At 42.3% G+C, this 23,786-nt stretch overlaps 1 protein-coding gene across 1 annotated transcript; it reads left to right on the forward strand.

Annotated features, from left to right (window-relative positions):
- The first annotated feature begins 614 nt into the window (after positions 1-614).
- On the forward strand, positions 615-21,897 carry IMPA2 (inositol monophosphatase 2). The gene is made up of 8 exons (XM_084203732.1): positions 615-771; positions 6,898-7,031; positions 11,459-11,563; positions 12,865-12,910; positions 15,174-15,282; positions 18,742-18,850; positions 18,996-19,147; positions 19,963-21,897. Exons 1-8 carry the CDS (start codon positions 652-654, stop codon positions 20,076-20,078), a joined length of 891 nt encoding a protein of 296 aa, XP_084059858.1. The 5' UTR covers positions 615-651; the 3' UTR covers positions 20,079-21,897.
- Positions 21,898-23,786: the final 1,889 nt, after the last annotated feature.

The following is a 23,786-nucleotide window of genomic DNA, read 5'->3' on the forward strand; positions in this document are numbered from 1 at the left end:
TCCGGAGATGGCCAATGCCAGCCGCCAGCTTTTCCCCCAAAGCCCCGGTAACGCCGACAGCCGGGCCCTCGTTCCGCGAGATGGCTCTGGGGATACGGGGCAGCGGAGCCCCGAGAGGCCGCTCGGCATGGGAGCGCGGCCGCCCCTCCTTCTCCCGGGGGAAGCAGGAGCGCCCCAGCCCCAGCCTGGCGGCCCGACGCCATGTCAGGAGGGGCGGCCGGGGCACGGCGATGGCGGCGCAGCCTGCCCTCCGCATCCCGTATCCCGCATCCGGCATCCCGTATCCTGCCCTCCGCATCCCGCATCCCGCACACCCTGCCCTCCTCATCCCCCCTGCCCACCCTGCCCGCCGCATCCCGCCCTCTTGGCGAGGCCCCGGCGCTGCTCTCCGCGGTACCCCCGCCTCTCCCGGCCCCCCTCCGCCCCCGGGGCTCACCTAGTGTCAGCGCCCAGCAGCCAGCCCGCCTTCCCCATTGACCGCGGCGGTCGCCTCTCTCCGCCCCGCTGCGCGGGGCGGGGCGCGGCCGGGGCGCGCAGTGACAGCGCCGGGCTGTGTGTGCGCCCAGGGCATCCTCCTCGGCGGGCGCTCCTGGGCGGGGAGCCGGGCCCCCCGCGCCCCCCGGCCCCGCTCCGGGCAGCGCGGCCGCCGCGATGAAGCCGTGCGAGGAGGAGGAGGAGGAAGGGCGGGCGGCGGCGGCGGGCGGCGGCGGCGGGGACCCCTGGAAGGAGTGCGCGGAGGTGGCGGTGCAGCTGGCGCGCCGCGCCGGGCAGGTGAGAGCCGGGCCGGGCTGCCCCGCGGCCGGAGGAGCCTTCTCCCGGTCTGAGGAAGGGCCGTGCGGGCGCTTGGCTGGTGCGCAGAGCTGGGGAGGGGGAGGAGGGCGGCGGGCTCGGCACCCGCTCAGCCCGGCCGCCGGCGGAGCCCTCGGCCGCGGGAGGGATGGCGGCAGCGGGGCCCCATCCCGGGGCACCCCAGAACTTGGGGGGGCACATCCCTCGGGGGCCCCATCCCGTGGGGGCCTCATGCCGCGGGGCCACTTCCCTCGGGGCCCCAGCCCGGGGCAGGGGGCCCAGCTCTTCGGGGTACTTCCCTCGGGGGCTGCATCCCCTCGAGGGGCCCCTTCCCTGGGAGGCCCCATCCCTTGGCCGTTGCATCCTTCGGGGCCAGCATTTGTTTTCCAGCAGCTTGTGCAGAGAAAAATAACCGTGTCAAGGAGGTTTTCTCTCTTGTTGGGTCTGGCAGAGTCGTCAGAGTGGCTGAAATTCACTTGCTAGGGACAAACAGCTGTGTGACGAAGGTCTGTAGTAGCTTATTTCAGATCCATGTTTTGACACAGCAGGTTAGTCATCTTAGGAGGCATCCTGACCCCACTCTGTGCAGCAGCAAAACTTCTAGGAAGCCAGGAAGTGGAATCAGCAGATTGATTGATTGAAAAGCTGGGTGAAACACTAATTTATTCAGCAATGTATATTTCTCTCTCACTTCCATTCTGCTCTATTTTGAAATGTGCTTCGTACCTATACGCTGTGATTTAAGAAGCCCCCTTTTCTATCTTGTGTGCAAGACCCATAACTTTTACTTAGGGTGTGTTATTAAACATATTTTCTCCTTAGTGAAAAACAACTACACAGATGAACAGAATGCCAGAGGAGAGGAGACTTGTTTTAATAATACAGGGACTAAATGGATAATCCAAATCAGGATGACAGGTCATGCTCTCCCAGACTCTCAAAACAGGAGTTTCTCCGGCACAGTCATTCTGCCAGCCATTTCACAAGAAGAGACTCATGACTTGCTCAAGCCTCCACACCTTATTTCTCAAAATACCAATTTGTGAAGCCAGCTTTCAGCTTCCCCAATCATTTCACTTGCTTAGAAAATCACAGCTGAGCACCTTTTCCTGGAAGAAGTAAATATTCTCTAAGACTAATCCTTGAATCTGAAATCACAGTTTGCCATTGCTGCCTTGCAAATGGCAGGAAATAGCTGATTCCTTGGCAGCCCAAATTTCAACTAGCCAAGGATGTTAAGTAGGACTTTGGAAACTGGGTATTTTTTTTCCCCCCAATTATTTTGTCATGCTAAGGAATCTTTTTTGTTACAAACGGCACTGGAGATCCTTCTGGAAAAAAAGGTGCAGGTATGGGTCTATTCTTTATTTAAGTGTCAATCTGCTTCCAGCTGTTCCCAAATGAAACTAGAGCTAAGGACATCTAGTGTGGTGCAGCATGCATTTGGTAGGACTAGAATTTTGCTGATAATTGACAAAAATGGGTGTTATTTTGATCACCAAAAGCAGTCAATTCCACTAGTCAAGTTCATTTTTTTCTTCTGCTCCTCTTCCCATTCCTCAGACCTTTCCACCTTCACCTCCATCCCCAGAAATCTGCTTGCGCTCTCTGTCTCCCCAGATCCAACTCCAGTCTGCATCCCTGCATGAGACTTTGCTGCTTCAGCCTTTCTTTCCAGGGGCTCCATTTCTCAGGACTGTGGCAGGTTAGGAAGGGTTGGATTAATTAGAAAATGTCTACAGGAGTCTTGGCCTGAAGAAGAATGTGCACTTCCAGATTTTGGATTTCTAGGAAAAGTCAACCAGTAATACAGTTGTATGGTCTCCCCTTTTGGCTTATGCAACTACTTTATTTGTATTGCATTGTGTTTCATGACTGTAGATAAAATATATCTTCATTCCAAGAGGTAGGTGTCTGTACTCTGGAATAGTTTCTTCTAAACTTAAAAGGCCAATAAAGAAGTGATGCTTCTTTATATTTATATATATGTGTATATATATGTACATATACACCTGTATGTCTCAAAAGTGTTGCTGGAGTAACCTCTATTAGTGGGTTAAAATCATTGCTTCTCTTGCCCATCCTGTTGTTTAGTTCTTATTACTTTTATGAATTATCACAGGCTCTCATTTAATATATATGGCTGTTTCATAACGAGAATGGTCATGGTTTTGTAATGTCTGTAATTGACCTGCTTTAAAATTCACTTTACAAGGCCACAAATAAAGGCACTTTTTCAAACTTCACTTTGGATTTTTCTGTAAGTAAGCTGCTTGCTCTGTTCATGAGAGTACACCCATAGGTTTTATACGACTTTTTTCTCAAGAAAAGCAGGCATGACTAGTCTATGCATCCTTGATGCTATTAAGAACCCTGAGAACACTGAGTAATATCTGCATTGTTCTCTCCAATTGCAGAATTGGAAAAGCTTCACCAAAATGAGTAAATATACATCCAGGTAAAAATAAGAGTAAGAAACTAACACTAGGACATAGTATGCTGAAGTCAAAGCCTTTTTTTTTCTTTTTTTTCCTCTCTCTTTTTTTTTTTTTCTGGAAATTAATTTTGTGAGGTATAAGAGACCTAGCAGAATACCACTAAAAAAATAAAAAGACAAAACTTTCACTGGTATTCTAAAAAGCCAAGATTTTATCCATGATGTTAGGTCCCAGGGGAAATTTTTAGGCTATTTTCTATGTAACATGGACAGATGTTTTAGCAAACCAGACTGGAATTTCCTGAATTATTTGCAGGTACTCATGCTTTTTATCTAGGTGTTTGTTTTCATCAGTCAGCAAATATTTCAGGACAGTACTGCAAGCATCCAGAATCCATCTTTGATCTCCCAGAAGTGTATGGTGAGTGTAAGGCATATGGTGAAATGAAATATCTGACATGAGCACACTACTGTAGGTGGTTCTCCTGGCAGGTATTGAGGGAAAAGGCATCTTGACCCTCTGCCTTCTTCCTTCTGCTTGTTGGAATAAATTTTACAAAGGCATTCAAAAAGGAAGAGTCCAGACTGACTGCACTGAGCCCCAGTGTCTCCATTTCCCCTGCTCCATGGGAATGAAGGAGGGAGCAGGGAGAGCCTGGTTCTTGCTCTGTGATGTGGTCTCCATGTAATTATGTGAATGCCCCTTGCTTTGCATAACCCCCCAAATGGTCCCAAGCAGGGTATTATTAGGATAAGATCTGCATTAGAGGAGGGGCAGCATGGGCTAAGAGTGTTAAATGGCTCTGCTCTAAATAACCATGCTCCCAAAAATCAGTTGCTTAGAAATTGCTGAAAAATCTCAGTAATCTAGGGACAAGCCCTAGTACAGGAATAAAGTCTAGTAAAATACATTTAAAGTCAAATTACAGCATCTTGATTGCCAATTTCATTGTACAGTGGGGATAAGATGCAACCTCCTGTTTCCATTTCATCATCCTGTAGTTCCTTTGGTTTCTGCTTGCCTGCTACCTGTAACCTAGAGTGAGACTTCTATGGAACCCCATGTCCATCTGGAAAGACCAGGCAACTGTAGCAGGTATCCAGAGACATTATTTTAAGGCTTTTGCAAGGAGAGGAGTTGAGTGATGCTCTCAAGGTATTCTGAGGCACAGGCCGTAACACTCCTTTGTAGGCAGGTGACTTTTAGGGATTTTTCAGTATAAATTGATCTTTGCACTGCTCTGAGCTGTTTGATCATTTTCCAAAGAATAAAAGTTTTTCACCAGTTATGCAGGAAATGTGATCCTTGTGTGGGGCTGCTCTGGCTCGGACTGCATACCTGTACAAGCTGGAGCAAATGCATGGGGTCCCTTTTGTCAAGCCCTTTGTAAGTGGCAGATTGAGAGGCATCCATCCTGCATGCTGCGCGCGAGCCTCCCAGATGTGGTGCCCATTTGTGGCTGGTGACCTCAGCCCAGCACCATAACTTGTCTTCTCCTCTCCTCTCGACATTCTGCTTGCACAAGGGGTGGGGAGAAGCAGTCATTGCAGGGCTGGTAAGTGCTAAATGTGTGTCGTGGCTCCTTGGCATGGGCCCGCAGAGGAGATGGGTGAGAGGGCCACCGGCCACCACTTCACAGTGCAGGCACACCCTCGCCTGCTCCCACCTCCAAAGGGGCTGGAGCCTCATGCTGGCCACCAGAGAAACAGACAGGGTTAAAGTTAAAAATGGTTGTGAGCAACTGGGTAAAGGACCAGAAATGAAAAAATATGAAATTTGAAGCTGGCATGTGCAAAGGGTTGTACTCAAACCGGAGAGATCAAGTGCCAGAGCATGCGATGCAATCAGCTGATTGCAGAGAACGTCCACAGGAGAGAGGTTTCATCTCCACTTTTTCTTTCCCAGCAAGGCTCAGGTATGATCTCACTGCCCTGCTGAGCAGTGGCACTGATTTAAATGGCTGCAAAAATCTCAATCTACTATGCATTCAAACTGAATAGAAGTCAAGAGCGTGGCATTGCTAAGAAGAAATTAAAGTCTTCTCTGTCAAAAGGAGGACATTCCTCATCTATTTCACTATGTGAAGACAATAGAAAAGTAATGAAGAGCAAATAAAATAAAAGGTATCAGCATAGCAGATTTTTTAGAATACCCAACTGAGGGTGGTTGGAGTGTTTTGGATTTTGCCTTGGGCTGAAGAGGAGCCCAAGGGCCTTGCTGGAGTTACAGTTTTATGCTTCTGTCATAAATCCTTCAAGACAACCACATGGAGTGATTTTACAGAGGAGTAAAAAAGAGAGTTTACAGAGAAGTTTTTCAGAGGAGTAAAAAGATTAAGTGTGGTTAATATTTTGATATACAGTAATGAACTTGAGCAAAACCTCAAACTGAAAAGTACAACCTGCCCTCACAAGCTCCGTAAATAGGCACAGCTGATGTTTTACAAAGCAGAAGCATTAGTCCAGATACCTTCTATAGTAAGGCAATAGTTGGCCATATCCATTATTTGTCAGATCAATTGGCACACCCTTCAAATATAGTATTTTATACTACAAAAAACAAGAGTTGAGATGACATTTGGGAGTTCCTGATTCCCTTTCCCATGCATAATGCCGAAGAACCATTTTCTTTGGTCATCAAGTGTTTCTCAATGGTTTTAAAATACTTTGATCAATGGAAATTTAGTTAAGCAATTTAAATATATAAATTTTAGATGAGAGTTAGAATGTTGATCTTGCTGCTGGGTTTCAAATAAGTGGTGCTTATTTTTTGCTTGGTTTTGTTTTGTTTTTTTTTTTAATTTCAAATAATTTATCATTTTTACTGATAAAAAAATAAGCAATCTTCTTTTGCATCCTGTCCCTTTATTTTTCTTTTTAATGAAGAAATGGGGGGGGGGGGGGGGAACAGAAAGAAAATGGGGGGGAAATGGTGAAAAGCTTTCATTAAGTGTTTTCCCATATGTGCATTTGTACTTGAGCTTGTAACAGTAATACCCTGGAGAATCAGATAAAGACATTTCCAGAAGAGAGTCCAGGTTTAAATCATTGGTTTCATATCTAGGGAAAGCTTCAATTTTTGTTCTTGTTAAATACATGGCAATTATTTGGGAACCAGAGGATGGTCAGCATTTAAAGTTCAAAAAAACCCACAAAAACCCCAAAAAAGCAACGTGTCTTTGTTGGCAAAATGGAAAGCAATTACATTTGCCTTACTGCAGATCTTTTGAAGTAAGAGAGCAGTGGGGTATTGGCCCTGTATATTAAAAAAAAAAAAAAAAAAAGGAAAAGAAAAAAGAACAAAAAGAAAGAAAAAGTGCTTTCCTTGAAAAATGCCTGAGCCTTGAGGTTTTTTCTTACCATGTGCATACTTTTGTAATTTTCTAAATCATGATGACTGCCATCATCCTTTTATTCCCTTAGTTGCATCCCTTAATCAATCCTTTTCTGAACTGTCAAGAGTGGTTTTTGCAGAGTGATTCAAAATGCCATGTTCCGAAAGAGTACTCATTAGCTCAGAAGGATTTTTTGTCAAAAAATTGTAACAGCCTCTGGTAGAATTAGGCCTACAGCTGTTTTTCAGGATTAGCTATATTTTTTTCAGTGAAGAAATTATTTTAGATGGACAGGCTGAAAGACCAACAAATCTGATTTATGAACTTCTGTTTCAGATTATTAGGAAAGCTCTAACAGAGGAAAAACAAGTGTCCACAAAGACATCTGCAGCAGATCTCGTGACAGAAACTGATCATTTTGTGGAAAATTTAATTATTTCTGTTCTGAAAGAGAAATTTCCTTCCCACAGGTGAGTGCCTATAGAAACTATCAATGACCTTTTTCTGTCCTTTCCGTGCTACATCTCTGACTGGTATTTAAAGGAAACTTTACAACTCTTTCTTATATATTAACCTATTCTATTTTTCCTACACTTTCGTAGGGCTCCTGTTTTTTAAAGAAGTACCATTTCCTTATACCTAGTGCTTTATAATTTCTGTGTTTCTTGATATATTTATTTAATAGCAATGTTTCCCCTGTAGGGACATCATGGATGAAGGTTTCATGTGGATCTCCATGATGTTCAGAATACTGGTCTGTTGCCTACTGTATAAGAATTATGCTAATGCTATCTATTAAATATGGCAGAAATATATGCTAGCAAAGGTCCCACCCTGCAGACCTTTCCTGTTGCCATCACACATATGCCTTTGCCAGATCAGGAGAGGAAAAAGTGCATTTAATTACATTTCTCTTGTGTTCTGTAGTGAGAAGATGAGTGGGAAGCAGGGCTGTTTGCCATCATCATCATTATTTGATGCCTATTCATAAACAGGCTATAAATTACTACATGGGGTGCAAACCCGAGGTTTTAAAAGTAGATCAGGTTGTCAGTTCCTCTTGATTTATTCTGATCAACTTGAAAATAACAACTCAGCTCATGTACAGATTAGAGGGAGGGTTTGTATTAGTTGCCGGGTTTGTTTGATGCCAAGAGTGACATTGATTTCTGCATTTGACTTCAGTGGATAAAATTCATTTCCTGCAGAGCCAGTGCAAGGCCTGTGTATCCCTTAAATAGTGTCTGACTCCCTTCTAACTGGGGGCATCTCTGATGGGGATGAGCCTTGCATTCTAGTGCTGTGCAGAAATGAGCAAAGAGGAAAATCTGAAGGGCTCAGCTACTAATCTGATTGTCAGCGATGCTGCTGGGCAAAAAACCAGCGCCATAAGAAGGAGCAGAAAGCATATTTTTATACTAAATATGGCTTTCTAAATACATGCTGTATGTGATGGCATACTGAAGCACTACTGTACAGCATAATGTGTGGTTCTTGGCTGCAATTCTCAAGAGAGTGCCAGGCTTTACAAGCCTATTATTTGTGTAACGTTCCTTCTACTATTGCTGGCTGTGCTCTTCTCTCATCTCCACTCTTATGTTAGGTTTTTTTTCCTTGAGCAGTCTGGCAGAGAACATAAAACCTACACATTTCCCACAAAATGCGAATCACCAGACACACTCAAGTTACTCAGAATGGGAACAAAAGTTCTAAGGTCAACATAGGCCTAGCAACTGAAAAATCCCAGATATTATTAACTCCATACAGTTAACTTCTGACTTTATAAGTAAATTAAAGAACTGTCATTTCTTCAAGACAATCTTATTTTGTTGATAGTGGTTGTTGGGTTTGCTTAGAATTTGTTTAGATAATTAGTGCATTTAGATTAAACAAGAGATTAAAGCGAAATTTAACTAGACTAGATTAAAACACGTGCAATGAGGAGTCTACAAAACCAGTCAGGGGCTAAATTGAAGTACAATTAAAATATTAAAATATCATTTATATTGTATTCAGTCTTTCCCCTAACCAGGCTGTTGAAAGCAGCACTGAAGATTTCAGTGATTTCTTCTTCTTCTAAATCATCTTGATTCTTATGTCCTCTGAATCAAAAATGGACTTTAGGTGTTAGAGAAATTAAAAGGGATCTTATTAGAATAGGCCATTTGCACCAAGGCGCTCATGAGTCTTGAGATCCTGGAAATGTACTCAGAAGTACAGAGAAATACTAGGAAAATCCATTCAAAAAGTAATTCTGTCCCATGTTTCTTTTTTCTTCTTGGTTAAGTGGTATGCATCATCTTCATTCACACTTCACTCAAGTTTTAACCTTTGCTTACTTTTTAGTACTCTGATGTGCCCCGGTGTCTTTTCAAAAGGATGTTTTTTCAGATAGGTCCAAGTGTTGTGGGTAGGCACAGCCAGACTACCAGGGGCTGCTGGTTGCAAAAGGCTATCCCAACATTTATCCTTGCTATTATTACACAAACTGTCATCTTTTGTGTTCCTTGTGGCCTTAATTCTGTAGACATTGAAATCAGGACACGGGAGTTTAGGAGGGTTACATCCAACTCTAGCTTCCCATTGTTGTGTCCTCGGATCCCATATGGGGATAGGTGAGGCACCTGCCCAGATTGAGTCTCCTTCATTTGACTGGGTATCATTCCTGCTGCACATCATGGTGTGTTACAGCTTCCCTGCTGTTCCTGCAATGAATTTCAGAGTGGCATGAACAGATGTAGTCTAAGGCTTGGCTAAAATTACTAGACTCATTTTCAGTGGGAGTGAAGTGCAATCCAGATTTGAACAGAGGTCAGCGGAGCTGGCAGGCTGGCATCTTAAATTAAGTATTTTGATGAGGTAGTTGCCCTTCCCACTTCTCAAGCTGTTCCTAGAATTTACTCCAGAACCTCACACTGAGTGTTTTGCTTACTTTGCAGGTTTTTACAGGACGCAAAGCAAGACATATGAGGTGGCCTTGCAAGACTCTCACATTTCCCAGTGTTGTATAGCAGCAAGGGGGGGTTTTGTTACCCATTAGCTCAGATTTCATAAAACATGCACCTAATTTGGTCTACATCCACTTTGGAAAAATTGCTCTTGAGTGTGAAGGTTTTATCAGTGGCACTGCTGTGCCCCAGCTCCAGGTTAGCATTTCTGAGCTCAGGGACTGCAGCATCACACCCCCACTGTGAGGGAAAGGTGAGGGACTGGCTGATGATGCTTCAGGGCAAATCATCTGACACAGAAATACTCCTGTCTTTAATGAGTTCTTGTTTCACCTTTCTTTGACTGGCCAGACAGCAGCTATAGTTCAAGCTCCAGCTGGGGGGAGCTGGCAGAGAGTGGAAGCAGAGGTATAATTTATGTGGAATATGGATAATCTGAGGTGGGATGGAAGGTGCTCCACCTACAAGATGAACCTCCTCTGCATCCAGCAGCACAGACAAGGCGTGGTTGGGTTTGGATGCTGATCACAGGATTTGTGAAAGCAAAAGTCAAGTGATACAGCACCAACAAGACAAAATAGTGGAATACTTAGAGCAAGGAGCCTGCAAAGTGTTATGTTAAACTGAGAGTTTCAAACACCTGTTCAAGTCTTTCTTGTTTCTCAGTTGTGCATTAGCACTTTGTCCTTCAGCTGTTTCTTTTAATGGAGATGAAAATAGTAACAAACATTTCCTAATTCCCTCTTTGTACCATCTGGGGTCTATAATGCCATCAAAATAGCCTGTTTCTGCTTAGGTTGAGGCAGAGTAGCATTTGGAAAATTCAAAAAGTCTCCTCCTGTGCTGTCTGCAGAACATTTTAAACTCATGGCTTTAAGTGTTATCTGGAATCATGAGGTACAAGTTGAAGACAAAATAAAATAGCTGCTACTCTAGTCCTAGGGAAGGACTCTTTGCAAAAGACATTTTCTCTTTATTTTATCCTTTTTTTTCTCTTTGTGTCTTTGAGAGAAGCTTTTTTGTCTTCAAGCATTCGCAGAAACTCTGAATACCACTACCAGCTGTTCAAATGTGAAACCACCAGCAAGATTCAGTACTAGCAGTTGGATTCCACTCCTGCAGTACATAAAGGATTTTATGAAAATCTGTGAGAGTAGCACCTGCACATCTCTTACAGAAAGAGACCTTGGGCAGTTTATGGGAAAGCAGGGATAATTAAGGTTGACAGGAAATTTGCCAGAACTGAATGTTCGTTTCCCAGGGAAAAAGGAGAAAAAAAACTACTAAAAGAAACTGGGACAGAACAACAGAAGAGAAGATGATCTCAGATTTCATTTTGTGCCTTGTGCATCCAAACAACAAACAAACAAAAAATAATTTGTTGATTTTTTTCTGGGTCATGGGAAAAAGAAAGTCCAGCTTTGTAAACCTCTTAATTTCCTGAGTCAAATTACTGTAAAAAATACAGATAGGAGCAAGATTGTGGATTTTCTAAGAGTGTATTATTTCCTTCTGACTGAATTTGACTGCAGAAGAGAAGCAGATACACTTTGCAGTTTATATTAGTTACTGCAAGAGACAGACCTAACCCATAAAATTATATTCTGCGTAAAATAATCTTCTCCTTAAGTACCAGGGATGCCAGTTCAGATCCATTTCTGCATTCATTTTCATGGCTTCCTAAATGGTGTATTGGGGAAGTGTACATAAATAGAGTTCTTTTTCGTCATGTAAAATAGTGTGCCGTAGAGTTGAGAACTCTCCCTCAAAATCTCTTTGAAAGTTACCAATTAGTGAATTTAAAAAGCAGTATTTGTGTTTACATTTATACAAGAATGTTTTATGGAGAGAGGGAGAGGGTCTCTCTTAAAAACCAGAATGATGCTTTCCAAGCCCTGTATGTAAGCTAATGTTCTGGAATACTTGTTTTACCCTTGCACCAAATGCAGGTTTATTGCAGAAGAATCCACTGCTGCAGGTTCAAAATGCGTCCTCACCGACAGTCCCACCTGGATTATTGACCCTGTTGATGGAACGTGCAACTTTGTGCACAGGTAAATGGCCTGGGAAACCCATCAAAACCCAAACTGGAGTTCACACAGGTCCTCCCTTCCTCCTGAAGTTGCTTTTCCCTGGTGAGGACGTACCCATAGGAGCCATCCCTTTATCTCTTGGTATCTGGTGTGGTGTGTGTGGGGGAGGCTGTGTTTGTGCTGTTCCCTGAGGGTGAGATGGAGTTTGTGCTGCTGTCCCCCAGCTCACAGCCCCAGCTCACAGCCCCAGCTCACACTCACAGCCCCAGCTCACAGCCCCAGCTCACACTCACAGCCCCGGCTCACACTCACACTCACAGCCCCAGCTCACAGCCCCAGCTCACACTCACATCCCCAGCTCACAGCCCCAGCTCACACTCACATCCCCAGCTCACAGCCCCAGCTCACACTCACATCCCCAGCTCACAGCCCCAGCTCACACTCACAGCCCCAGCTCACAGCCCCAGCTCACACTCACATCCCCAGCTCACACTCACATCCCCAGCTCACAGTCCCAGCTCACACTCACAGCCCCAGCTCACAGCCCCAGCTCACACTCACACTCACAGCTCACACTCACAGCCCCAGCTCACAGCCCCAGCTCACACTCACATCCCCAGCTCACAGCCCCAGCTCACACTCACACTCACAGCTCACACTCACACCCTCCAGATCACAGAATTCCTGGGGAGGTGGGTGGTGTCATGTGGTGATGCTTCATGCAATTAAGTGACATTTCCTCTTTCTAGCAATATTTTCTGGACTTCCAAAGCCTGTTTTGAAATGTGTTTTTAAGAAATGAATTTGTTTCATTGTTTAAAATGTAATAATTATGCAGTAGTCAAAAGGACTGAATTAAATACATGATCATCACTTTGAGGAAGGACAGCATAGAGGAATTGGTTTCTTTTTCTGCTGTTGGTCAGCAGCAAGGTATCTCCATGCTGCCTAATTGCCATCTCAGATGCAAAGCTTGAACAAAGTGTGTTCTTAAAAACAGTGACTTGTTATAACATTAGTGGTTTTATACTGGATGATTCAATTACCCTAAAGCAAAAACATCCCTAAAATATACTACATGTTCAGTGTAAAAATTGTGATGTCTTCATGAGTTTATTTCTTGCCTTCTCCAATATTAACTTACATTTTAAAAGGAATTGACAAAGTTAAAGAGGCTGACAAAGGAGAAATAGTATAGTGAAGTGCATTTTGACAAGTAAACTCACAGAGCTCCATGTGGGGTTTTGTTGCCTACGGGGGTTGCATAAGGACTAAGTTGAGAGGTTTTTCATCAGTACTACTTCATTTCTTATTTTTCACAGATTTCCAACAGTGGCAGTGAGCATTGGATTTGCTGTTAACAAAGAGGTATGAAGTATGTTCTTTAAGATGGGCACCTGAGAGTTGGCTAGAAGTCTCAAAAAACCATGTGGGAACTTTAAATTAAAAAACAAAAACTTTAAAAAATCAGTCACTACTCAGGTTTTCCTATGCATTTTAAATGCATCTGATCACACTCTCCTCATCTAAAATCATAACGCTGCAAAACCTATTTATCCCAACTGGCATTAAAAAAAAAAATCTATAAATCTATGAATTATTAAAAGTATTATGGGATTTATTTGGAGAAGAAGGAACTACTGGTGTGAGTAAGGTTTAGTTAGACAAAACCATAGTAAGTTCAATTTAGTGCTGCCTCTTCATAATTTAAACATATATCCCAGTGTTCCTGTGTTATTATTATTGCTTCTTTCCTGCTAGCAGTGTCTGTGAAAGCTAGGACTCCTGCTAGGACTCAATGTAGAGCTGATTTTATGGAGAGCAAAAGTATGGGCCTAGTTCATTCAATCTGCATTTGTATTTTTCCTAATGTAGTAAAATAGCTATATTTACCTCATGAGGCCTTGATTATAGTGAGGGTGGGAAGGTATCTAGCCTTCAATGTGCCATTTTGAGTTTCCTAGCTATAGTCATTTGTGCTAGTGCCTTTTCTCCAGATATTGCTGGTTTGCAATTTGATCTATATCTATGAAATAACTAGTTGCTCAAATTGCCAATGAATGTGCCTCTTTCAGACTAATTCCACAATCTTTAATATATGTATAGCTTTAAGCAAAGCCAGCAAGAATTCTGTGCAGTAACAACCAAGTTTTCAGATGTGCTGGTACCTCTTACTGATTTAAACAGAGTAATATTGTGTACTTCTCTGGTTAGACTTTTTCAATATGGAAACTGCAGAAAAACACTTTAATGCTTTTCTGAAATTTATTCATTACCAAAGGTTCTTTTGAACACTACATTTTATTACCAGACAGTTTTTGCTGATATTTATGTTTTCTAGAACACCATCATGATTTTGATGCTGCATATTTTGGGTTATGTAAACTAAACAAAGCTGAAACAAAAGTAAAGAATGATGTTAAATCTCCCTCAGTTAAACAATTAGGACAAGCAGAAAAAAGAGTAAACTGAAAAGGAGCCAAAGTACACACAGGGGAACTGGCCTGATTATAATAAGCCTTGAAGAAATTCTTGCAGATGTCTTTAGGGAAAGAGTCTATAAATAGTGTGTTCCTCAAAAAAAAAAAAAAAAACTTGGTTTAGATGGGACCTCAGGGTAAGGAGCCAGGACAGTCTATTCCCTTTAAATTGTCTCTGATGAACACCAAGTGCAGCAGGAAAAGGTTTGAAGTCTAGAACATTTGAGATGTTTTCTTGACCTTGTGGCCAACTTCAGACACCTCAGGCAAGTCACTTAATTTCTGTGTACCCCTAAATTAAATAATGCTAATATTACTGATCAAGGGGCAATTTTCAGAGCTGACCCTTGAAGTTTGTAAAGTGCTTTAAAGTCTTTTGATAGAGTTTATTAAAGTAATAGACATTTTAAATACCAAGGGTTTGATTCTGACCCTCTTTTCATTGGCAAACAGAATCTCCCACGAAAAGTCCAGTGTTACACATTCTTAAGCTTTCATTGAGGGTATTTTTGTCCAGACTCCTTCTCTTGGAGTCCTGTGACTTCAAGAGATTTTTACAAAAGGATTTTGCAGAGAAGGATTTGAACAAGTGACCAGAGTGTACTGCTTTGATTGAAAAAGCAGAAAAATTCAATGCACCACCAAAGCTGAGGTGCCTACAAAAGCATCCACTGTTAATAAAGAGTGCCATGACTCCTGAGTTTGGATGCCTGACTGATCCTGGGACTGTAAATCTTTGTGGTCCAGCCAAGGTCAGTGGGGTTGCTTCAAGGAGTAACTGCTCACCAGTGAAAGGAAAGCATTCAGTCTTGCCTCAGAGGTCTTGCATATTTTCAGTAAAAACATTTAAATTGCATTTGAAAACAACTCAGTGTTTAATCCATTCTGATGTGAACAGAAGCAAACTATGAGTAAGAATTTAGAGGATCAGGAACACATTGCATTAACTTTTCTTTATAAACTGAATTTTGTATGACCTATATCTCAATATCACAGTAATAGTAAAATTATTCCAGTTTTTTAGCATCAGTGTAATCTTTATTATGTGTGCCAATTAAAATATTGCTGATCTTTTTGCCATTAGTAGTTGTTTATATTTATGATGAGTAATTTGAGTTGCATTCATTTCTTTCCTTTTCAAAATCTTAAAGCTTGAATTTGGTGTAATTTACCACTGCACTGAAGAACGATTATACACTGGTAGAAGAGGTCAAGGGGCATTTTGTAATGACAAAAGGCTTCAGGTATCAAAAGAGACAGGTTGGTCTAGATTTTGTTAGAACTCTAAAAGGAATATATTAATTTTGTTTCAGAGTTGTTGCAAATCATCATTAGGATAATGAACGTCATTATCCTGATGGAAAGTATTTCACCTGCATGATAATTTTGTTGTTTTGTGTTTGTTTTTTTCTGAAAAATCACTTTCCTCCTTTTCTTTTTAAAATATACGTCTGAATATGAAATATTTAAATAATCCGAAATTATTTTGCTTCACAACCACTGTTTAAAATAAGGAAGAATGTGTAGATTCACCAGTTTCATTCCAGCTGATCCCTGGCACAACTTTTTATAAGCAATGGGAATGGTGAATCAAATTCAGAGTACTATTGTGGCTGCTATTCACTTCTTTTCCAGTGATCTTGTACGTCACAGAGTGTCTGATGTGTGTAGGCAAATGTGCTAAGAGTGAATTAAAGGGTGCATGCTTCATTAGGGGCTCTTTAACAGCTTGCTCTGGTGTGTGAGGTATATTTCCATGTACAAATAGCCAGCAACACTTTGCCAACACTTGAATGGAATTCTTTTATCTTTTATTTATGGTTAAAACCAGTCATAGACCTGTCTGTTTACCTAATGATTATAGAAAATAATAATTTGGTATTATTTAGAGAAGCTTTCTTTTAGTTAATCAAAATGCAGAGGAGAGCAGAGCACTCAGTTGTAAGTGGAAGCTGACATATGCCAGAAGTGTGCACCACTGTACACACAAGGTGGTAAAAATTTCACCCCAAAGAGAGATTTAATGAGCTCAAAACACAGTAAATTCAAGCAATTAGACATACAGATTTCTTTAGTGCCTGAAGCAGGCCCTGCATCAAAATTTCACCTGAAATTTGGGAAGTTTGGCTATTCATCTAAGTTAATAGTGATCTGGGGTCTACATATTTGGAGAAACAGATTGTAAAGTCGTTGTAAGTATTAAATCCCTAAGATTTTAATCACTGATTACATATCATATTTATATCAGTGCTCAAATATCTCATATTCCAAAAAAGCCCATACTGGCAAAGCTATTAGGGAGACCTGGGGGTGCTCCCAGATGGACTGCATGAACCCTGTGGAAATGGCCTCACATGCTTTTGCAGTCAGAGGGTTCTGGTTTCCAGCTGAGCAAAGAACAATTTTGGCACATGTCACTTCTGTCTTCCTTTCTCTAGACATCCAGTCTACGTGGGTGTCTAGAACATAGCAAGGGAAATAGACCTTCTGCCCTTCCAAAGGCTTTGAAATTTTGTTTTGTTTTGAGATACATCATTTTGTGGTGAGAAATTTTCACCAGTGAAGCTGGAGCTGCTTCAATCTCACTCCTACTGATAAGTGTTTTAAATCACAATTCCTCTCTAAGGGCTGTGGCTTCAGTGAAATAAATCAACCCTGGAAGACAGACTTGTGTTTCTCTCTACCTGCCACTGGAATTGAATTGGCCATGATGTGTTTGAGACCTAAACTGTCATGTCAGTTGTTATCATTTGTTTTCAGGAAATGTGATTGTTGTATGACGTTGATCTACACTTATGCATTCATTGTTGAGGCTTAATCATCTGAAATCACAGCCCAGGCAAACATTGTTCTTTGTCAACAGCCAGTTTTGTAGAGGTTTGGTAGGGAGTCCATGCAGTTATGATGCACAAATGAAGGATCTATCTTCCCTGTTATCATGAGTGATACTTTCTTCTCATGCTTAGATTCATGTCAGGCCTTACGTGCGCTAATACTGTAAATGTATTTTCTTTTTTTAATCTTCTGGGGTCAACAGAACTGATCTTTTCCTCATAAATTTATCCATATCACTGTTAAATCTTTTCTACCAAGCCATATATTGAATTCCTGAAATCTTCATAGTGTTTTGTGATCAGTCAGCTCCTTTTCCTAAGCAGAGATCTCTCTCTTAGTTGCCTTAGTCTGTTCATCCAATTTCCAGCTGTAGCCTTGAGAAAAATTGAAGAGATCTGTTTATGCATTAGAAATATTTTTAATAACAAAAGAATAACTGTCTCAGTTACAACCTAACTGTGACTGGCCTGGTGTGAACGCTTGGTGCATTTCAGCAATGAGATGGACATTAAATGTTCTCTGATTATAAACTGGGTCTCTTATGCAAAATAATCTAAGGCAGATTGCTTTCACCATCCTGAATTTTTAGTAGTGGCTAAACACCAAATACCCTACAGTGTGCCTGGATTGGTGTTTTTCTGTTTTAACACAGTAATTTAAAAAGCAGCAGTTGAATCTGTCTTCCTACAGTTAATATTTGTGACACCCTATAACTTTTAATCTAATTACATACCTGTTACTTATCAACCATTTTACCACACTGCTGGAATCCATAAGGTTCATCTGCAATAGTAAATTCTTTGGTAGCCTGTTTAATTAAATGGTGCCCCACTCCAGCCTAATTTGCTCTCAAAAACATCCTTGCTCCTTGTGCAGAGAACTTTCAGCTTGTGCAGGTATCTGTAAGAACCAGGCAGAGGATGCCTACCTCAAGGAATGCCTCACCTTCAGCCCAGGGTAGGAGGTGACACCTGGCACGGGGCACAGCCCAGTCAGTGAGTTCTCAAACTAAACCTTTGAGTTTTGCCATCCCTTCAATGCCTCTGAGTACAGCTGGCACAGCAGGAGCAGGGACACTTGGCATTTGATCAACCATCTCCACCTACACTGGCACACTCTTATTGTAGCCTGGCAATTTTCAGATCTCACCTGAGGACTGCTTCAACACCTCTCAAGTCACTGTGAGTCTCTCCTTTGACTGTACACAAGGCTGGTATCTCCATCTGCTCTAGGACAGCATTGCCTTTGCTGAACACAAGACAAATAGAACTTGCACAGATTATTAAAAATACTGCTTTAATTTGTCATATGATGGGCTTTTTTATTTCTGTCATAAGGTGTCTTCAGTCTTTGAAATGCCAGAATGGGCTATTTCTAGGTGACTGGTGATTTAGGGAGAAACTTTTCTTTGCTCTTGCTGGGTTCCCAAATGTTTATAATTGGTTAACAAATTGCATTAGAATTCCCTATTCAAGAACCATCGTGTTTTCAAATACAAATAGGCTAACATCATTAGAAGTTACTAGATTACTGGATTATTTTTAGTCGACTGCTAATATTAGTGAATTTGCCAAAAGGTGACTGGTCAATGAAATAAAACAATGTATGGAAAGAGAAGGAATGTAATAATGCATTCTTGATTTTAATCCTCCTGTTTTGGGTGGTTTTTTTAAGTGTGTTTAGAGTAGACCATTTGATAGGAGAAACCTGGTTTTGTTTGAATTTCTGTGCAAAGTTGTCACTTTATGAAAAAGTTTGGGATAGAAAAAGGGGCGTGAAAATTGTTTTTTTGTGAAAAGTCCATTAGTGTTTAATTTAAAAACAAATTTATGGAACCTACCTGGAAGCTGCTGAATTAATGGAAACATCTCTCTACCATTGCAGATATCTCGAAGGCCTTAATTTTAACAGAAATTGGTCCAAAACGTGACCCAGCAACTTTGAAACTGTTCCTTGGTAACATTGAGAGACTGCTCAAGGCCCAAGCTCATGGGTAAGATGTTTTACAGCATATGTCTCACGTTTATGACCAAAAAGTCTTTAAAAAAAGTCATTAAAAAAAAAGATTGAAACAAGTGTGTCGCGCGCCTAGGTTGAAGTCAAAAGCGCTTTGTTCTCTGTGTTGCTGTGGGGTGTAGGGTCCGTGTCATCGGGAGCTCCACGCTGGCCCTGTGCCACTTGGCGTCCGGCGCTGCAGACGCCTACTACCAGTTTGGCTTGCACTGCTGGGACCTGGCAGCAGCCACTGTCATCATCAGAGAGGCAGGTGGCACTGTGATAGACACTTCAGGTGAGCAAGATGCCCTTGCTTTTCCATTGACTCTTGGGGGACTGGGTGAGTGTCACCCCTGTGGCTCTGCCTCATTTCTAGCAATATCCTGTAGAAAGGTCTGTACACTCCACCAGCCTCGGGCTGGTCGTTCAGAACACACTGATGTAATTCCAGCATGGGCTTTCAGCACATCAAAGGTCTTATGGGTCAAACTGTATTTTCATGACTTTGAGTAATTCCCTCAAAGCCTCGTATCACAGTAAGGAGCCAGCCCAGGAGACTGGCAGGTACACTCAGACGTTCCAATTTGATTTCAGCAGAGACATCCTCCCGAGAAAGCAGAACTCTGAGGTACCAGTTTGGACATATATGACTAGGAACTACTCAGAGGGAGTAAAGGGCAGCACAGTCTCCAGATTATTGCTTAATTAATTTAGATGGTACACATCTCAGAGTAATGGTTTACTGGTGAGCAGTACCTGGATACTGTGGAAAGATCTGGTCGATTAAGAAGAGTAATGAATGAACTGATTGAACTCATGAACTGAATGAACTAATTCCTGGCCCGTTGCTAGGAAAGGGGAATATTGCATTTGTTGTTGGCCACTGAGCAAATCCAGGCATTCACTGCTCCTCTTGCATACTTTGGCTCAGTATCTAGAATTTTATAAAATATTGTTTTGCTGGAGATTTCCCTGTAGGAGTTGTTGAGTTAGGTTGTCCTTCCCACCCCAAAAGGAGCTACGTATGAAGTTGTTTCTGTGTTTCTGACCCTATCTAATTGCAGCATGGCTTATATTTAAGACACTTCTCGTTAATCCTCTTGTCCTCAGGGGGACCTCTGGACCTGATGTCCTGCCGAGTGATTGCTGCAGGCACGAGAGAGATGGCCATGTTCATAGCTCAGGAAATACAAACCATTCACTACCGGCGCGACGACGAGAATTAAGCGCTCCTTGTGCGGAGCTCGCCCTCTGAACCACGGAACGTTTGCCAGATGGGTGTCTTGAAAGGGTACGTGATCTCAGCAGGATGATTTCTGGGGAGATTTTCTGTGTCAAATATTTTTTATAAATTTGTTACCATGTGGGAAGGCGTAGCGAGATTTTTAGACCTCTAAGGATCGTGTTTCCTTTTTAATATGTATCTCTTTCAGCAGTATCTTTTTTATAAGATAGAATATTTTACTTGTAGCAAATTAGTCTCAAAATTAAGTTGTAATTTCATATCTGTGGGGCTGATATTTAGTCTTTTGTAACACACAGCTAAAAAATGGAACTTTATTTTTACAGATGCAGATCTCAGGTAAATGAGCTTTAGGACTGTAGGAAAGGAGGAGTAGTTGAGATGTGTGCCTATAATAATCCCCCTGTTCCACGATGCTTAAGAATGCAATAAAAATGGCATTGTTATTTCCTAAGGAGGTCATAGCTCTGTATCCATATATGTACATGTCTGTGTCTCTGTGTGTGTGTGTATATAGGTGTATATATGCACCTACACGTGTCCATGGATGTATACACACACATCCCCAGGGGTGTATGTGTATATATATGGATACCCTGGATGTTTACAGCAACTTAGAGGATGCATAGACAGTGGAAAGCTAATACTGGAAGCTGTTTTCAGGTAATGGTTTTTTTTAGGTTACTTAGATGATTCCAGTCAGGGCTATCCAAATGGCGAATAGCAGAGCTGACCATGGAAAATGTTTAATTGTTTTACAAACTGCCCAGCTAGTTTTGTTTCCCTTCATCCCTCTGCATGGGCGTAAATCATACTGTCCTGTAGGCCTCTGTAAGATACTCAAACCTGCAAACAATTACTACCATAGAGTACTTATAGTTAAAACCAGGAATATTGAACTCAAGCTGAGTTATTCACAGTATTAACTATGACACCCAGCAGTAGGAGGCCAGCAGAATAGAGCACAGTGTCAAAGAGCTGTTGATTTTAGAGAAACTTCAAGCAGAACAGCAGGATTTGGCCCCTTACAGGCAAGTTATTAAAAATATGCACATAAGATATGCTTGCAAAAAGTTGTAAATCACATGCCCTTCTTGCACAACATTGTAATCACACTTTTTGATCAGAAAAGCCTGTAAAATCAGTTACATAGATTTCCTAAATACACAGTTGTTCTCTATCCCTGTATCTAGCCTATAATTTCTATTTAGATTGTGTTTTAAATCGTGAGCACAGGGAAAACACAAGTGTGTCGAGAAAAGCAGTTGATATGAAATCACTTATATTTTTTCATCAAAAATTGAATTAAAAGGTATCTCTTTTTTCCAAGAGTGCAAATTGAATAAAGGAATAAGCCAAAAGAGTTGGTTGAAAATCTAACTTTTTTTGTACACTGCATGTGTAGACTTTTTAAACGTGTTCAGATATCTGCTTAGAAGATACAAACTAAACAATATTTTTAAAAAATAACCTTGTGTGTGTTTCTTGCAATGAAAAATGTTTTTCACTGAACATAACATGAAGTTCTGTGTGATTTCTTGGTATTTTTTTCATGAGAAATACAAAATATTGACTGTGTGAGGAACATCTAACTCCAGCTAAGCATTTAAAAGCTGATGGTTCTTTGCAGAAAATCCACGCTTTCCATCACAGTGATCAATGTTTTGTCACTGCTCCCTTTTACCCCCTCCATCTCTTTGTACCCCTGTTTGGAAAAGGAGATTGTAAGCCCTCTGGGGCAGGAACTACAGTAGTTTAGTTCTGGGTTTTTACAGTGCTAATAGGATGAGATTCTGGTCCACAACTAGGCACTGAGGTGCTATAATAATACAAATAATAAATGCTAATGGGCTCACTTGTCTCTTGTTCACTGTCCCCCCACTTCCCGAGCACACAGGAGATGGCAGTGACAGATGCAGGGCTTGGTGGCACCGCTCTGATTCCAGGCTGCTTAGCCCTGGCAGCCGTGGGAGCAGCTGGGGCTTTACTCAGGCTTGTGCCGTGACTGTAAGCCCTGGAAGGAAGCTTATGCTGGCAGGGGACCAAGTGTGCTGGGAGCTCAGCCCCACTTCATCCGCTGCCCCGTCCCCCCAGTGCGTGTGTGAGAGGCTGCTTCGCGGCTCTGCGAGGTCTCCCTGCAGCTCAGCTCACTGGTACAAAGAGTGTCTGACCCAGTTTGGGCTGGTGTGCCCTGGCGCTCCCAGAGCTGGGCAAAGCAGGAGATCTGTGCATCCACTCCAGTGGCACACGATTCACAGAGCGGGGAGCCAAGCAAGGCAGGAAGGGAGAAGGGCAGAAACCCAATCCCAAGTTCTCATTTGTGCCCAGGATGCAGTCTGGGTTTTTATTTGGACTGTAGTCCAAGTATGTTAAACTGGCCCTGTGTGTGGGGATCGACAATCCCGCCTCCCCCACCTCCTCTGCTGCCTGTGTGCCAGGACAAACATTTCTGAACCCTTCCAGGGGACCAGATGAGTGAAGTGATCTGCCTGCAAAGTACCCCAGTAAACAACAAAGGGATTATTCTCGAGGCACACCGTTTTCCCAAGTCAGTTCAGTCCCTGGCCACCGTGAGTAGCTGACTTCAGGCACCAAAGGGGGTAGCAGGGGGCAAGCAGGACAGTTCCCTTCACAGATGGTGTCACAGTATCCCTGTTCAGAGTTTGCATCAAATTGCAGCCATAAGGTTACTTGACTGCAGTAAACTGTACTGGAGCTTGTCCTCTCTTCCTTATTTCTTGGTAGCCAAGTGAAATTTCGCTCAGCATGTGCCCAGCAGCTCGTCCTGTGAGTGCAAGCATTCATAGTGCAGCACATTAGCCAAAAACTTAAATCCCCCAAAACGCTCAAACACGTGGACTCTTTCCTGCCAGCTGCTGTAAAATGCTTCAACTGTTTTCCAGTGCATACATTATGGAGTACATAATGTATCTAAGATGGATGAAGATTTTCTCCCTGAACAGCAGCACAACAAAGATGCCTGTGCTCTGAAAAGTGAGTGCTTCCTCAGTAAGCAAACGGTGCTCAGCTTCCCAGAGCTGTTCCAGTTCATGCCTGCATCACTCACCAGCTCACTTGCAGAGAACAACCTCCAGTCTGCTGGTCTGATCTCAAAGGGTGCTTTCTGGTAGAATAAAAAGTGAAAATAGCTGTAAACTCCAGGGAAATGGTCAGTGGCTGATCCCTCTGTAGTGTGTGTCTTGTTGAGCTTGTCAGATTTTGCAGAACAAGTCCCGGAGTGTTTCAGGTGCTGAAGGACTGATATTTTCCCCTTGATTATACTAGTTAATCTCCCAGTACTGAAGAAAATATGCATGTATTGGAGCATTTACCTAGGGGCCCACAGGCAGCATTCTCCATGCTTCATCTAGAATTTGGTTCCTGTTGGCCTCAGCTTCGATTAAAGGAATAAAAATATCACTTACCAGTAGCCATTCTGGTGTGGGAATTAGAGTTCCGCTGTTCCCCCAGCAGGGCTGGATCTGCACAGGAGATGTGCACGGGGGATCTCTGAATAATGAAATAAGACTTAAGCCACTATATCAAATTAACACAGACCACACCTTTTTCCTGGTACCTTCCTAGAGCTGCCAAGACTGTTTAAATTACGATTTTATTAATGCTTGTAGGGAAGCTGTGTACAAAAATGTGCTCTGATTCAGGACTGTATTTCAAGACTGAAAACGTAGAG

This window comes from Fringilla coelebs, assembly GCF_963513975.1.
Source record: "Fringilla coelebs genome assembly, chromosome: 1".
NCBI lineage: Eukaryota > Metazoa > Chordata > Aves > Passeriformes > Fringillidae > Fringilla > Fringilla coelebs.

Bases quoted from the DNA above. Each gene is read 5' to 3' on its own strand.
- IMPA2 (XM_084203732.1), top strand. From the start codon at position 652: ATGAAGCCGTGCGAGGAGGAGGAGGAGGAAGGGCGGGCGGCGGCGGCG. The intron at 7,032-11,458 runs GTGAGTGCCTAT...CACCAAATGCAG, and splicing joins GAGAAATTTCCTTCCCACAG to GTTTATTGCAGAAGAATCCA. The intron at 19,148-19,962 runs GTGAGCAAGATG...TCTTGTCCTCAG, and splicing joins CACTGTGATAGACACTTCAG to GGGGACCTCTGGACCTGATG.